Source organism: Danio rerio, chromosome 9, assembly GCF_052040795.2.
Source record: "Danio rerio strain M-AB ecotype USA chromosome 9, GRCz13ab, whole genome shotgun sequence".
In the NCBI taxonomy this organism is placed as follows: domain Eukaryota; kingdom Metazoa; phylum Chordata; class Actinopteri; order Cypriniformes; family Danionidae; genus Danio; species Danio rerio.
In genome coordinates, this window is record NC_141029.1 from 19441463 (window position 1) to 19457360 (window position 15898).

A 15898-nucleotide genomic window follows, 5' to 3' on the forward strand; every position below is an offset into this window, starting at 1 on the left:
TATATTTGTTTTATAAGTTGCCTAATAATTATGCACAGAAATAGTTACCTGCACACACAGATATCCCCCAAAAAAAGCTAAAATTAAAAACAAACTAAAAACTACTTTCAAAAATATTCAGCTTTGATATTAATGAGTTTTTTGGGTTCATTGAGAACATGGTTGTAGTTCAATAATAAAATGATTCCTTAAATATACAACTTGCCTAATAATTCTGCACTCCCTGTAGAACGGGGCATCATTTTCTGTCAGGATCTTTCTAGTTTAAACATTTTCAGTGGTTAAAGTGGGTTTTACTGCTTTATTTATTGTTATAAGTAGACTAAAGGGCTGAGCGATTATTGTGTATGTGATTTCATATTAAATTTTCATGCACGTGTTGTCAGAGAAATATAATTGTGTCATACATAGTTAATCTCCTCCAAAGGCCAGAGGGCGCTCTCCTGCTGAAACTCCTAAATATTCTTTAAGAAGAAAACCAGGAAATGCCAACGCAATCTCACGGCAATTTGTAACTTTTTGATTTAGTAGCTAATTCGTATGATTTAATTCGTACAGTTTAGTACGATTTGTTCACTCAATGACGGTTGGGTTTAGGGGCGGGGTTGGGTGACACTCCTCCTTTTTAAAATCACTTTTTTTGTACGAATTAGCCATTAAACTGACAAACTGTAAAATACTTGCACTTGCATGTGAGATCGGGCTGAAAATGCCCATATTGTTGCATTATGAACAGAAGATTTAACTGCTTTCATTTATTCAACGCGAACAACAATCACACAATCACTCAGAAGGATTTATTTCAAACACTCGACTGAAGTTTGAATCGAATCGAAGTTATCAATTGAGTTTGGAGTTAAAACTTGTTACTAAATGTGGCAAATTAATCACAGATCTCCATGTCAATATCAATTAAATCAATTTTGATTTTGAACGTGATTTTACGTAGCTTGTCAGTGAGCTATACGACTCAGAATACGAAAAGTTATAACTTTCTGGAGGTTTATTAGAACTGGCTATAATCACAAATTGCACATAAAAATGCCTAAGATTAATCAACTATCCTTATTAGACTGCAGACAAACACATTTTCAGAAAATATGACCATAAATTACACGTATTGTCAGTAAAAGTGGGATATCATTGCAAAACTTTTTTCAAATATGTCAAAGAATACATCACGATTAAAAACATTAAGCAGGGAAAAATATAATGAAGCAACCCATTGCATCATACAGTTAACAATTTATTGTATTGATTGTATTAATATATATTAATGAAACCCTTGACTGCAGACCGTTTCTTTTCCAAGCATCATTTTGATTACACCCACGTATGTGGTTACAGTCAATAGCATTTTGAATATGCGCATTAAACATTGGTTGATGGAAATGCCATTATGTGCATAAATTTGGAAAATGTGCAATTTGGAAAAGTTATGCACGTAACTTAGTAGGATAAACTTTTTATTCAATAAGAAAAGATGCGGATTAACTACCATGGAAACACTTTTACCGAACAAATTTCAGTTTGCACATTAAAAAAGGTGTGATTTTGTTATAAGAGATCATGTGATGATACAAATGTGTGTGAATGGACAAACTGCATGCTGAGCACACTGTAAAACATCTGAAATGTTGTTTTGGTCATTCTAAAACGCCGTAACTATTTCAGTTTTAGTGTTGTAATATTATTAATGACCTCCAGAACTGTCAAGAGTGACTGTGCTCTTTGTCTCATGGCTTCAAACATCACCACTTGATCATTGCATGTGAGCATCCTCTTCTGAGGCGCAAGTCATTTATTAAATAAGGCAAAGATTCATTCAGCTTCTCCTATCACAGCAAATTCCGTTTTTACTGTTGATTTTTGGTGGCAGTTGATTAGGAAGTGACAATTTTGTTCTCTTTAATTCGTTGGATGGAAACGCTGCTTTATTCACACATCTTTTATGCAATATTCCAGTTTTGGGCATAAATTTAATTAGCTTTTTTAAATTTTTTTTTATAGAAACCTAGCTATTGAAATTCCAAAAATTGCAGCTCATTTGCATAGGGTGAAACTTTTCTGAAATTTTGTTGTTTGCCTTGCATTGCTTGACAGCCAGATTTGTTGAGCAACAGCAGTCGCTGTCACTCATGTCGCTGCTCACCATTAAAAATAAATGGGCTCATGTTGCTGGCAGTGTGAATGTGGCTTCTGCTTTAGACATGGGGAAACACAATGTACGCCAAGTGATATTACAAAAACAATATCACACACAGCTATGTTTATTCGTACATCTAACCACAAAACACCCTAAACATAGAGCAAACGTAGACAAGTATAGCTCACACTTATCATCAGCAGTTTTTAAGATTCACAGCTAAGCGATATTTTAATGGTGGTGAAAAAAATAAAAATGTGCAATATCACTCCCGGACATTAGATGGCGCTTGATGAAAAAAAGAAATAGCACATGCTGTACAACCTTATGCTCCTGACACTAACTTGTGGCCCTCATGCTATTTTTTAGCTCAAAGTATGTGAACAAAAGCGGCAATCTCATTGGTCAGCCAGTTTTTAAACATGGCGTGTTAAACCTACGGAACCCCGGAAGGGACATAGTGGAGGAGAAAAAAATTGGCTGGGTGAAGAAAAAAAAAATTGGTGAAAGAAAAAAAAATGGGTGGAAGGAAAATATTTATTTCTAAGTTTTTGCGTTCTCTCGCAAAGTTTTGTGCTCCCTCACAAAAATGTTTTACGTTCCTTGCAAAGATGTTTTGCGTTCTCTCGCAAAACAGTTTCTTCCTTAAACACTTCCTGTTCCTTTCACTCACTTAAACCTTCCCGTTTTTGCAGAAATTCTCCCATATTTTACCATTCTATCCCACTTTCTTTACATTAAATCTGTGCGTCAAACGTTGCCTTTCATATGCAACCTCTGAACCAGTGAATGCAAGTATAAGTGCTGACTCACAGTAAACCGGGGTACCTGGGGGAACATGAAAACTCCACACACAAACAACAACCGGCCCAGTGAGGACCAGAGCCGGCGGTGCTCTTGCTGAGGGGCAACAGTGGTAACCACTTGGGCCTGCCCAATCCAGGTAAAAGGGGGAGGAGAGGGGGAGGAAGGTGGTTTCTTCCAGACAAAGATGGTTGTGGAATAAAGACTGTGGTTGCTTACAGTGACAGTAGGAATCATCTGATTGGAGAATCATGTATTAGCTAATGTGGGACCGGCTGTGGTCAATCATAGGCACATGATCCCCTGTAAACTAGCTTTAAAATAAACTTCTCTTAAAACAAGGTAGAGAGAAAGTTAATGTGTGAAATGTGAATTAAATCTACAATCCAAATGTACATCTGAAAAATCATAGTCTGCAGTTATTAGTGAATGAAACCCATTTATATCTTTTGGAGAGAAATGCCACAGATACAGAAACGTGCATTCTGAAAACACAAACAGAAAGTACTGTGAAAGATTATGTGTCACCGTATGCTTACCTTAAGCATTTGCATCAAAACTAAAGTGTGCTCTGTGATTACTTTGGCAGCTCTGCAAGATTTTATAACCCAGCATTTCTGTTTTTAGTAGAAACAACAGTGTAGAACATTCCTGCAACCTGCAGCTTCCCCAAAGTTCAACTCATCACGCTAGCTAGATTCTATAAATTACAGCCCCACTTTCTCCTCGGCAACATCTCTGGAGTGTGGCGTAACCGGAGCTGGAACTGGATTCCTCAGCTCTGTGTGAGGGGCTGGGTGGTAGCGGCGGGCGTCAGGAAGGAAAAAACCACTGTTGACATAGATGAAGCACATCTCTGAAGAGTATACGCAAGCAGTCAGGTGGACAACAGTAGGCTGGAGAAGGAGCATAGGTCAAATATGAAGTAAAGTTCTCTCACAAACACAGGATACACTTTTCAGCAGTAAAAATACTCTTCTGTTTGCTGAAGATGCAAACATAATCTGATCTTTTGACCTCGGGATCGGCTATTTCTGTCAGCCTTAGTTGTTCCTTTAAAGATCTACGTTAGTGAAGCCCAGTGTCAGGCCTGTCAGAGATCACAAATACATTTTCATTTGCGCTCATTTGGTTAAAGAGTGATGAGGGTGTAATGGGATGGCAGTGGAATGCGGTGTGGAATTGCACTTGAGGTTCTGGTTTCTCAGGATGGAAAGAGATTTACGAGGAAGTCTTGGGTGATGGGCGGCAGTGGTGTGCGGCTGACTCTCTGCACAGTCTCAGTCGCTCCCAGAAGCTACAGGATGTGTTTAGAGGACACTTGGAAAATCCCAACAAACTTGACGAAAGAGTGCCAACTCTTACACAACACGGGGCTCTTGAAAACAAAACAGGTCACACTCGGACACGCCTCATGTTCTAATAATACTTTAAGTACAGCTGGGTGAATGTTTACCTCCATTTTTTTGATATAATGAAACAACACTGAATGTTATGAATATTTTCTATATGTTTACCATAATTCTCTATTACATAACATTAAGCAATTTAGTTTCAATAATACAACCATCCGATTAAACAACATCAGTTCAAATATATGCTTTTTAAAATATATTGAATACAATCAAAATGTTAATTTGTTTTAATAACCATTCAACCTTCAACTAAAATCACTTTCAAACCAGTACACTTGTGTGATAGCATGGATAGGGATTCTGGCATGTGCATGATAGTTAACAGCTAACAGGATGTTAAAACAAGACTCAACTTCAAATATCATCTATATTTTTGCATAACATTTTATCTATGCAGTGATTCTAGACTCATACAGTTCAGCCCTGATATACTGTAACACAGCATTACTACTGTATGTAATTGTATGCAGTATGTACAATGTATTTGTTCGTTTTTTTTTTGAGTGGAAAAAGCTCAAAATCGGAGGATCTACACTTGCCGGCCACTTTATTAGCTACATCTGCTCGTTAACTGAAATTTCTAATTAGCAAATCCCATGGCAGCAACTCAATGCATTTAGGCATGTAGACACGGTTAAGACGATCTGCTGCAGTTCAAATCAAGCATCAGAATGAAGAAGAAAGTGACTGACTTTGAACGTGGCATGGTTGTTGAAGCCTGACAGGCACCAAGTATTTCAGAAACTGCTGAACTACTGGGATTTTCATGCACAACCATCTCTAGGGTTCACAGAGAATGGTTAATAAAAGAGAAAATATCCAAAGAGAGGCAGTTCTGTGGGTTCCAGCTAATAGAAAGGCATCTCTGGACACGCAACACGTCAAACCTTGAGGCGGGTGGGCTATAGCAGCAGAAGAGACCACACCGGGTGCCACTCCTGTCAGGTAACAACAGGAAACTAAGGCTACAATTCACAAAGGCTCACCAAAATCAGACAATAGAAGATTGTAAAAAAAAAAAGTTGCCTTGTCTGATGAGTCTCAATTTCTGTTGCGATATTCGGATGGTAGGGTCAGAATTTGGCATCAACAACATGAAAGCATGGATACTTTCTGCCTTGAATCAACGGTTCAGGCTGATAGTGGTGTAGGGCCGCGGTTCCCAACAGAGGGGTCCGGGCCCACAATGGGGCCCTCAGTGAACTCTGTAGGGGGTCATGTCATATTTTTACAATTTTTTAGCAGTGGACAATTAAGAGAATGATCATGTTGCCTTAGTTAATTTTATCTCCTGGCTGAGTAAAAAAATTGACAAATTTGTAATTCGTCCTCCATAAAAAAGACTTTAGCAGCAAATTGTGATGACCCAAGCATAATGAACCCAGATGAGGAAGCTCCAAACATTTCGGATCTTAGCGCTAGCAATACTGGAATCACAAAACGCAGGAAGTACCAAAACAGTTACCTGAACTATGATTCTTTTTCTATTTTCTCAAAGAAAAAATTCCCTGATCCAGCCACAGCGCAATATCTTTGCATTAATTATCTTGCAAACAAAGGCTTATGTTTGTCAGTTACAAATGGCCTACTGATGTTTTGCTTTTATATTTTACATTAGGCTATTATTAATGCATAAACATATCTAGATATAGTAATAAACACCATTTGTTTGAAAACATTTTTTTGTCATCTTTAACGCAAACAGTGTGGAGGGGCCCCTTCAATACTTTCGGGGGAAAAGGGGGTCTCTGGCAAAAAAGGGTTGGGAATCACTGGTGTAGGGAATACTTTTTGGCACACTTTGGGCCTATTAGTACCAATTGAGCTTTGTGTCAATGCCACAGCCTGCCTGAGTATTGTTGCTGACCATGTCCATTCCTCTATGACCACAGTGAACCCACCTTTTTATGACTGCAGGATAACGTGCTATGTCATAAAGTGTGAATCATCTCAGACTGGTTTCTTGAACATAACAATGAGTTCACGGTACTCAAATGGCCTCCACAGTCACAAGAACTCAATAGAGCACCTTTGGGATTTGGTGGAACGGGAGATTCGAATCATGAATGTACAGTTGACAAATCTACAGCAACTGCATGATGCTATTATGTCTATATGGACCAAAAGGTTCTCAACGCAAAAGGGGGTACTAGTACGGTGTACCTAATAAAGTGGCCAGGGAGTGTATACAGGAATTTAAAAAAAAGTTATCAAACCTACATCTTATTCTACTCAAACCCATAATTCATAAAACTAGTAGATATCTAGAAACAGATAAAAAAAAAAAAAAAATCCTAATTTTGTCCATAGCTGTGGATTCTTATTGGGGTCGTTCAGAACTTTTTACATTTTACAGTGAAAAACAGTAGAATAACATACCATATTTAAACATTCACAATTTTTATATTAAAACACCACATCAAAAGTTAGAATAGTAATGACAATTTGGTTGTGACATGTAAATCCAATGACAATTATGTTTATTAATTACTTTTTTCCAGTGAAATTTTTAACCACTTTGAACCAATTTAGAATTTCGAGCAACTGAACCTGCTACATCTGGATGCAGAGATCACAGTGTCATCAGTGACGTGGCACGATTGGTGCAACTTAAGTTACCCAGCTGGAATAGTCTCATGCACTGGACAGCATAGTGGATGTAAAAATCTGCTGCAGGATTTGAGGGATCTCCTTGGTGTCCATGGCGACAAAAGAGCGTCCGGCCGGCAGAGTCTTCTGGAGCCTGGATGTCGGAGAGAGAAAAGAGACCCCCTCATCAAACATTAGCAATGCAAATCAGCTTTTCCTAGCGAGTTCCTATTCCTCCATGGGAAGGACAATGGCTGTCATTCACGGTGGGGGGCTTTGATAAGATACGGGGTCTTGGGAAAAGCCTGTTGGTTAAGAGGGGCTGAAAGCAAAGTGCCGCCCTTCTCCTTTCACTTCCCCTCCCTCGTCTCTAATCATTCACTACTGTCATTTAGTCCCTTTAAAAAGACAGCACATGTTCGGAGAGCACTGCTCTTTAAATCACAGAGGCCATGAAAAGACAGCCTATATAAGACGTGTCCGACCACCAGGATGGCGCCTTCCGCATGCCTTCCAGCTCTCCTAATATGCTCTCTGTGTGTCAAGACCCACAAAATCCTTCAAAAAAAACAAGAACAATGCACCATAGAGAGCGCTGGACCCATACATGAGCCTATAGACTCTCAGCTTTTATTTGACAAGAGTCGTACAAATCAAACAGGCCACAGCAAAGTGTTGACACTGCTTCAAAAAGAGAAGGCTAATTACATTTCAAACTCTTTATATGCTTTATAGTGCTGCCCTGAACATTTGAGACTTTGCACTGCAATTAGCACTGTTATGGACTATTTTTATCCTCCTGTTGATTTAGGGTTAAAAATAAAACTGCGGGAAAAAAAACTAAATGTTTTTGTTTTTTTTATCTTGAAGTTCTGTGACTTTTTAAAAAGTGAGACAAAGAAATTTATAATTTTCTATTTTCATACAGTATTTTCATGAAGGCTTTACACACTTAGGGTACAACATTTCAGGCAAAAGAAAACAGTTGTACACATTTAGCATATAAAAGTTATCCTTTGGGTCAATTTTGACCTGCCATACACTACCTGACAAAAGTCTTGTCGTCAATCCCAGTTGTAAGAGCAACATAAAATAACTTGACTTCTATTTGATCATTTGGAAAAGTGGTAAAAAGTAGATTTTTCCGATGAATCCTTTGTTGAACTGCTCACAGAAAGATTCTCACAGAAAGCCGTCAAGTTGGGTAAAATAATAATCATGGTTTGAGGTTACATTCAGTTTAGGGGCATGCAAGATATCTGCAGAGTGGATGGCAACATCAACAGCCAGAGGTATCAACATTTGTGCTGACCATTACATTACAAACCACAGCAGAGGACAAATTCATCTATTTCAGCCCCCACAAAGTTCCTGAAAGCAAAGAAGGTCAAGGTGCTCCAGGATTGGCCAGCCCAGTCACCATATATGAACATTATTGAGCATGTCTGGGGTAAGATGAAGGAGGAGGCATTGAAGATGAATCCAAAAAATCTTGATGAACTCTGGGAGTCCTGCAAGAACGCTTTCTTTTCCATTCCAGATGACTTTATTAAATTATTTGAGTCATTGGAGAGATGTATGGAGTCGTCTAAGCTCATGGGAGTCATACATAATATTCATTCTTTTTTCAAAATTTAAGGCATGATCATATTTTAATTTGGTAAATTAAGTGTAATCTAGAGGCCTTTGCCTTTCATATAAGCCACTTTTCATACCAAATGATCAACTAAAAGTCAAGTTATTTGTTGTTCCTAAATCTTGGATAGGCGACAAGACTTTTGTCAGGTAGTGTACTTTAAGCTGATTTAACTTTTATGAATACCGTCTTGCTAAACCTTTTAAACTACTGAACTTTAGCATTAGCAATCAGTCTTTCTGACTGATAAAACATTGATGAAATACTGCACACTGATGAGGAAAAAACCTAGAGGTTTGTGATAAAGAAGAGGTTGTTGCTTTGTGCAAAATACATTTGAGAATTGATATTAAATGTAACTGCTTTATTTTAGAGTTTTAGTAAAGGTGGCTCATTTTTAACTCAAAGAAAAAAAACTTTATACAGAATTCTAGGACAACACTAGGACCTTAAAAACTGACTCAAAGCACTTTCACTGTGCACTTCCAGGCTTAACCTTTAACCAAGCATGCTTTAACATTTAACACACAACCTGCTGCGGGCAGCAGGACATTAACCTCACCTGTCCGCCTGGTCTCCTAGTGAACCGATGAAGATGGCAAAGGCATTGACCTGCGGGTTACTGGTGAGAACACGTGCAAATCGGTCCGGGCTGATGCCGTAGCGCTCCAGGTTGGCGTCGCTCAACACGATGACAAAATGCTCATCGGCTTCTTCATGTGCCAGCTCCAATATGGCGTGTTCAGTGCCCTCCAGCGTGTAGTCTCCACTCATGCAGAACTGCGAGTGGGCATGCATTGTCTGAGAGAGTAGCATACAACAAAAACAGAGGTTAAAATGGAGCTGTCTGGCAGGCCTGAAAAGACCATATGCTAAACAGTTTGTTTTTAGTGTACTTCCTGTGGAGGTTCGTGCACACATCGATAACACATGGGAGTTGATTCTTGACAACATCTCAAAAAACAACAGGGGAAGAGATTCATGTGAATTGGAGACGAAAGGATTAGCTACAGCTACAACATTAAAATAGATAAATGGTTGGAGAGCAGTATTTTTTCCTCCCAGTAGGTGGTCAAACACAAAGTAGAAAACATACACTCACTGGCCACTTTATTAGGTACACCTTACTAGTGCTGGGTTGGACCCCCTTTTGGGTTCAAAATGCCCTAATTCTTTGTGGCATAGATTCAACAAGTTACTGGAAACATTCCTCAGAGATTTTGGTCTATATTGACATGATAGAATCACACAGTAGCTGCAGATTTGTCGGCTGCACATCCATGATGCGAATCTCCCGTTCCACCACATCAAAAGTTGCTCTATTGGATTGAGTTCTGGTGACTGTGGAGGCCATTTGAGTACAGTGAACTCATTGTCATCTTCAAGAAACCAGTCTGAGATGATTCACGCTTAATGACATGGCGCATTATCCTGCTGGAAGTAGTCATAAGAAGATGGGTACACTGTGGCCATAAAGGGATTGACATGGTGAGCAACAATACTCAGGCATGTTCTCATGCTCAATTGGTACTAATGGGCCCAAAGTGGGGCAAGAAAATATCCCCCACACTATGACACCACAGCCTGAACGGTTGATACAAGGCAGAAAGGATCCATGCTTTCATGTTGTTGATGCCAAATTCTGACTCTACCATCCAAATGTCGCAACAAAAAACAAGACTCATCAGACCAGGCAACTTTTTTTAATCTTCTATTGTCCAATTGGTGAACCTGTGAGAATTGTAACCTCAGTTTCCTGTTGTTAGCAGAAAGCAGTGGCACCCGGTATGGTCTTCTGCTGTTGTAGCCCATCCACCTTAAGGTTGGACGTGTTGTGCCTTCAGAGATGCTCTTCTGCATACCTCGGTTGTAACGAGTGGTTATTTGAGTTGCTGTTATCTTTCTATCAGCTCGAACCAGTCTGGCAATTCTCCTCTGACCTCTGGCATCAACCAGGCATTTGTGCCCACAGAACTGCCGCTCACTGGATATTTTATCTTTTTCGGACCATTCTCTGTAAACCCTAGAGATGGTTGCACATGAAAATCCCAGTAGATCAGCAGTTTCTGAAATACTCACACCAGCCCATCTGGCACCAACAACCATGCCACATTCAAAGTCAATTAAATCACCTTTCTTCTGATGGATTTGATCTGCAGCAGATCATCTTGACCATGTCTACATGTCTAAATGCATTGCGTTGCTGTCAAGTGATTGGCTGAGCAGTTGGACAGATGTACCTAAAAAGTGGCCAGTAACTGTACATTGTAATTAGCAAGGTATGTATGAACGTTCGAGGTTACTAAAGTAACCCTTCGTTCCCCGAGGAGGGGAACGGAAGCACTATAAGTGGATTTGATTTGTAAAATCCACGCATTGGGAGGATTCGGATCAGAAGCCGCTTGTCTGGAGAGTATTGAACGGGCCAATGAATGAAATTAATTGGCAGCGTAAGCTTGCGCAGGTGTGCGACATCTGCAATTATCTCAGCATATAAGCACACCTGAAGCCAGCAGACGCCATCCTTTTAAGCAGAAGAGACTTTCAAACAGCTAAGGGACAGTCATTATGGCGACGGAGTATAGTGCTTCCGTTCCCCTCCTCGGGGAACGAAGGGTTACTTTAGTAACCTCGAACGTTCCCCTTCGGGGGGAACTTCAGCACCATAAGTGGATTTGATTTGTAAAATCCACGCATTGGGAGCCCATTGAAAGCGCCATAATGACTGCACCTTACCAACACCCCCGATGAGGAGATAGTCAAGCAAGCGTGACGCACCCACATCATGGGGGGCGCGGTCCTCCAACGTGTCCCTGGCCCTAATTTATCCTACTTCAACAGAAGTTTTACGGATTTAGATATATTTTTTGGGAAGTCGTGAGCATCTAGATAATTCTAGGAAATACGACAGTACGTTGGGAAGCGTGCAATCCCGATAGGGAGGACGCTGCGGAGGCCATCCGTTACCCAAGGGGGGGATAGATGGCAGAATTTACATATGGACTAGCCCTAAAAAGGGGGAGTACGCATAGCAAAAGAGTGGTTAGCGGAGAGGGAAGACACGGGTCCGCCCAGGGGGGGGACTTAACCATGGCGGAATAAGCATATGGGATCGCCTAGTGGGGATCACGCATAGCAGGCACCTATACCCAAAACGCGGGCTGACCAGCGGGCAGACCTACAACGTAGTGGGCCAGCAAGTGACTCCTCCGCTGAGTCAGTGCTGGGGGCCACGGAGGAATCTGCAGGGCTCACCTGACGGGGAACTTTACTGACAGATAAAAAAGGCGCACGTACCTCCGTGTTAGGGAGAATGGCGCAGCAAGCGTGTTTCAACACCCTACCGAGTTGTCTCCTCAATCACCAAAGGGTTACCTAATACCCTTGAGGAAACCGGCTCCACTCGCAGATTGTAAAACCTTGCAAATGTGTTGGGTGTCACCCAGCCCGCAGCTCTACAGATGTCTGTTAGAGAGGCGCCGCGTGCACGCGCCCAAGAGGATGCAACGCTCCGAGTGGAGTGTGCACGAACTCCCGGGGGACACGGCTGACCTCGACTCGAATAAGCGAGTGAAATGGCATCCACAATCCAGTGGGATAATCTTTGTTTTGATACGGCACTTCCCTGCTGCCGACCGCCATAACAGACAAAGAGCTGCTCAGATGATCTAAAATTCTGAGTACGGTCCACATAAATGCGCAGAGCGCGAACTGGACAAAGTAAAGAAAGGGCTGGGTCTGCCTCCTCCGGGGGCAGCGCTTGCAGGTTCACTACCTGATCTCTAAAGGGGGTGGTAGGAACCTTGGGCACATAACCGGGGCGGGGTCTAAGGATGACGTGAGAGTAATCCGGCCCGAATTCCAGGCACGAGTCACTGACCGAAAATGCCTCCAGGTCCCCGACCCTCTTGATGGAGGCCAACGCAACCAGCAGAGCTGTCTTCAGGGACAGAAATCTTAGAGATACTGATTCGAGTGGCTCAAAGGGATCGGATCGCAGACTCGTGAGAACGAGGGCGAGATCCCAAGAGGGCATGAGAGGGGGGCGAGATGGATTAATTCACCTAGCACCCCTAAGGAACTGGATGACCAGGTTATGCTTTCCCACGGTGTCGCCAGCTACCGCGCTATGATAAGCGGAGATTGCGGCCACGTAAACCTTGAGAGTGGAGGGCGACAGCCTGCTGTCCAACTTCTCTTGAAGGAAAGAGAGCACAACACTAATCTGGCAATTTCGGGGGTCTTCTCTGCGAGAGACGCACCATTCAGTGAATAGACTCCACTTCAGGGCGTAGGCGCGCCTCGTGGAGGGGGCTCTAGCCTGAGTGATGGTATTAACCACCGCAGTCGGTAGGTTACCTAAGTCTTCCTCGCGTCTAGGGACCACACGTGGAGGTTCCAAAGATCGGGGCGAGGGTGCCAGATGGTGCCCTGTCCCTGAGAGAGTAGGTCCTCTCTCAAAGGGATCCGCCGGGGGAGGGCCGTCGCGAGGAGTGAGAGCTCTGATATCCAGGTCTGGTTGGGCCAAAGGGGCGCAACTAGCAGAACCTGTTCCTCGTCCTCCCTGACCTTGCACAGAAACTGCGCGAGCAGGCTCACTGGGGGAAACGCATACTTGCGCATGCCCCGAGGCCAGCTGTGGGCCAGTGCATCCGTGCCGAGAGAGCCCTCGGTCAGGGAAAAAAACAACTGGCAGTGAGCGTTCTCGGGGGAAGCAAACAGATCGACCTGGGCCTCCCCGAATCGCGCCCATATCAGCTGAACAGACTCGGGGTGGAGTCTCCATTCTCCAGGACGTAACAGCTGTCGTGAGAGCGCATCGGCTGCACGATTGAGCGTGCCTGGGACGTGAATGGCGCGCAGCGATTTCAGCCGCGGGTGACTCCAGAGGAGCAGACGGCGGGCGAGCTGAGACATGCGGCGAGAGCGCATACCCCCCAAGCGGTTGATATACGCCGCCGCCGCCATACTGTCCGTCCTGACCAGCACGTGTTGCCGCTCCAGCACCGGTAAAAAGCGGTGGAGAGCGAGGAACACTGCCAACAGCTCTAGGCGATTGATATGCCAATGCAGCTGGGCACCCTTCCAGAGGCCCGCAGCCGCATGCCCGCGACACACGGCCCCCCAACCCGTGTTGGAAGCGTCTGTTGAAACAACAACATGGCTGGACGCCTGTCCTAGAGGCACACCGGCCTGTAGGAACGAGGGGTCGTTCCAAGGGCTGAGGGCGCGGCGACACAGCGCAGTAACCGAGACCCGGTGTGTGCCCGCGTGCCATGCGCGTCTGGGGACCCGATCGTGAAGCCAGTGCTGAAGTGGTCTCATATGGAGCAACCCGAGCGGCGTGACGGCGGCTGCGGATGCCATATGCCCCAGGAGCCTCTGAAAGAACTTCAGTGGGACCACTAGTTTGCTGTCGAGCTCCCTCAGACAGTTCAGCAACAGGCGAGCGCGTTCCTCGGAGAGGTGCGCTACCATGGTGATCGAGTCCAGCTCCATCCCGAGAAAAGAAATCCTCTGCACGGGGGCGAGTTTGCTCTTTTCTCGGTTGACCTGAAGCCCCAGTAGGCGGAGATGCCGAAGCACCTTGTCCCTGTGCATAATCAATTGCTCCCGCGAGTGGGCTAAAATCAGCCAGTCGTCGAGATAATTGAGTAAAGCTCGGGAAGCACGAGGGTCCCGCGGAAGAGCTGGAGGAGAGCGATTCGCTCTGGCTCCGCACCCTGACTCCGGAGAGGGGGCTGGAGGGCTGAGGGAAGGGAGACCGTCCCCCCAGCGCTCGTGAGCCACTGGCGAAGCACGTAGAGTCTGCGAGCCGGAAGGCAGCGCGTCCCAGACTGGCAGAACTCATGCAGTCACATCCGGGGAAGGGAAAAAGTGCTCTTTTACTGATGTTTTGGTGGCACTGAAAAGTACCGTTGTTATCGGGGCCCCGCCCTCCAGCGGGGAAAGAGCAAGTTTCCTCTTCTCCGGATAGCCTGTCTCAGGGACGCTTCGCGGTCCGTTTACCGGACTTAACGGCGCCCTGGGCAGGAGGGGCTGCCTGCTTTCGAGGTGAACGCCGCGCCCGCTTGGCCGGAGGCGCAGGCGGGGGCGGGGCAGCACTCGTTGGCGGGCGCCCTCGGCGAGGAACAGCGGAGGTGGATGGCTCGGCGGGCGGAGCGGGCTTACGGCCACGCCGATAGATGACATTGCCCATCGCATCCGACTGCTCTTTCACCGCCTTGAATTCCTGGGTGAATTCACCGACGGTGTCGCCGAACAGGCCAGCCTGGGATATGGGCGAGTCAAGAAAGCGAACTTTGTCAACGTCGCGCATATCGGCCAGGTTTAGCCAGAGGTGGCGTTCCTGAACCACAAGTGTGGACATCGTCCTCCCCAGCGCACACGCGGCGGACTTAATAGTCCGAAGAGCATAGTCGGTCGCGGTGCGCAGCTCATGTAATAAGCTTGGGTTGGACCCGCCCTCGTGCAGCTCGGCCAGTGCCTGCGCTTGGTAGCGCTGGTAGGTGGCCATCGCGTGCAAAGCAGAAGCAGCCTGGCCCGCAGCCTTATAAGCTCTGGCTCCGAGGGAGGCAGACAACCTACAGGCTTTGGACGGGAGGCGGGGCAAACCCCGCCACGTAGAGGCGCCGCGCGGACAAAGATTGACCGCGATAGCGCGCTCCACTGACGGGATCGCCTCATACCCCCTGGCAGCTCCGCCGTCAAGGGCGGTGAGGGCGGAGGCACTCGCAGCACGGGCAGAGAAAGGTGCCCTCCAGGACTGCGTGAGCCTACTGTGCACTTCCGGGAAGAAGGGGACGAGAGGCTTCGAAGGCTTCGCCTTCTGGTCCTCTACGTAGCACCCATCTAGTCGGTCCGGCCGCGGAGCTGGGGGATAAACCATCTCCAACCCCACGGCCGAAGCAGCCCAGGAAAGCACGGCTAACATGTCCGCTTCAGGATCCGATTTGACAGCGCTCACCTGCCCGGAGGGGGCGAGCGGGTCCGGATCTTCGTCGGACAGTGAAAGCCCACCCTCCGATGCCGCGGAGGACATCTGATCTCCGGTGTCAGCGAGTGTGAGAGCTACCATCTGGTTAGACGGATCACTCTCACCACCCGAAGCTTGGATGGAGCGCCGTGAGGAGCGAGAGGTCCGCGAGCCCGTGGGCGGCGGATTATCTCCCGCTGAAACCCTCAGATCTGCCCGAGCGCCCGCTGCTTTTTTAGAACAGGAGGCAACTGGGGTGGCTCGCTCTCTTGCGAAAGTTAGCCGCGATCTTAGCTGTGCAACGGTCATGGCATCGCAATGACGACATGAAC

The 15898-nt window shown here is 45.3% G+C and overlaps 1 protein-coding gene and 1 long non-coding RNA gene across 3 annotated transcripts in view; one reads left to right on the forward strand and one right to left on the reverse strand.

The window, feature by feature from the left end:
- Window positions 1–15898, forward strand: part of LOC147842312 (uncharacterized) — a 77624-nt gene that overhangs the window by 32509 nt on the left and 29217 nt on the right. The gene's annotated exons all lie outside the window — the stretch shown is intronic.
- vwa8 (von Willebrand factor A domain containing 8) overlaps window positions 6536–15898 on the reverse strand; it is a 255926-nt gene continuing 246563 nt past the window's right edge. The window contains exons 30-31 of one of the 2 annotated variants that reach the window (XM_087266709.1): window positions 9153–9391; window positions 6536–7108 (exon numbers count right to left, since the gene is read on the reverse strand). In XM_087266709.1, coding sequence (XP_087122835.1) covers window positions 7000–7108; window positions 9153–9391 — 348 coding nt within the window. In that variant the 3' untranslated portion in view covers window positions 6536–6999. 2 annotated transcript variants of the gene reach the window in all.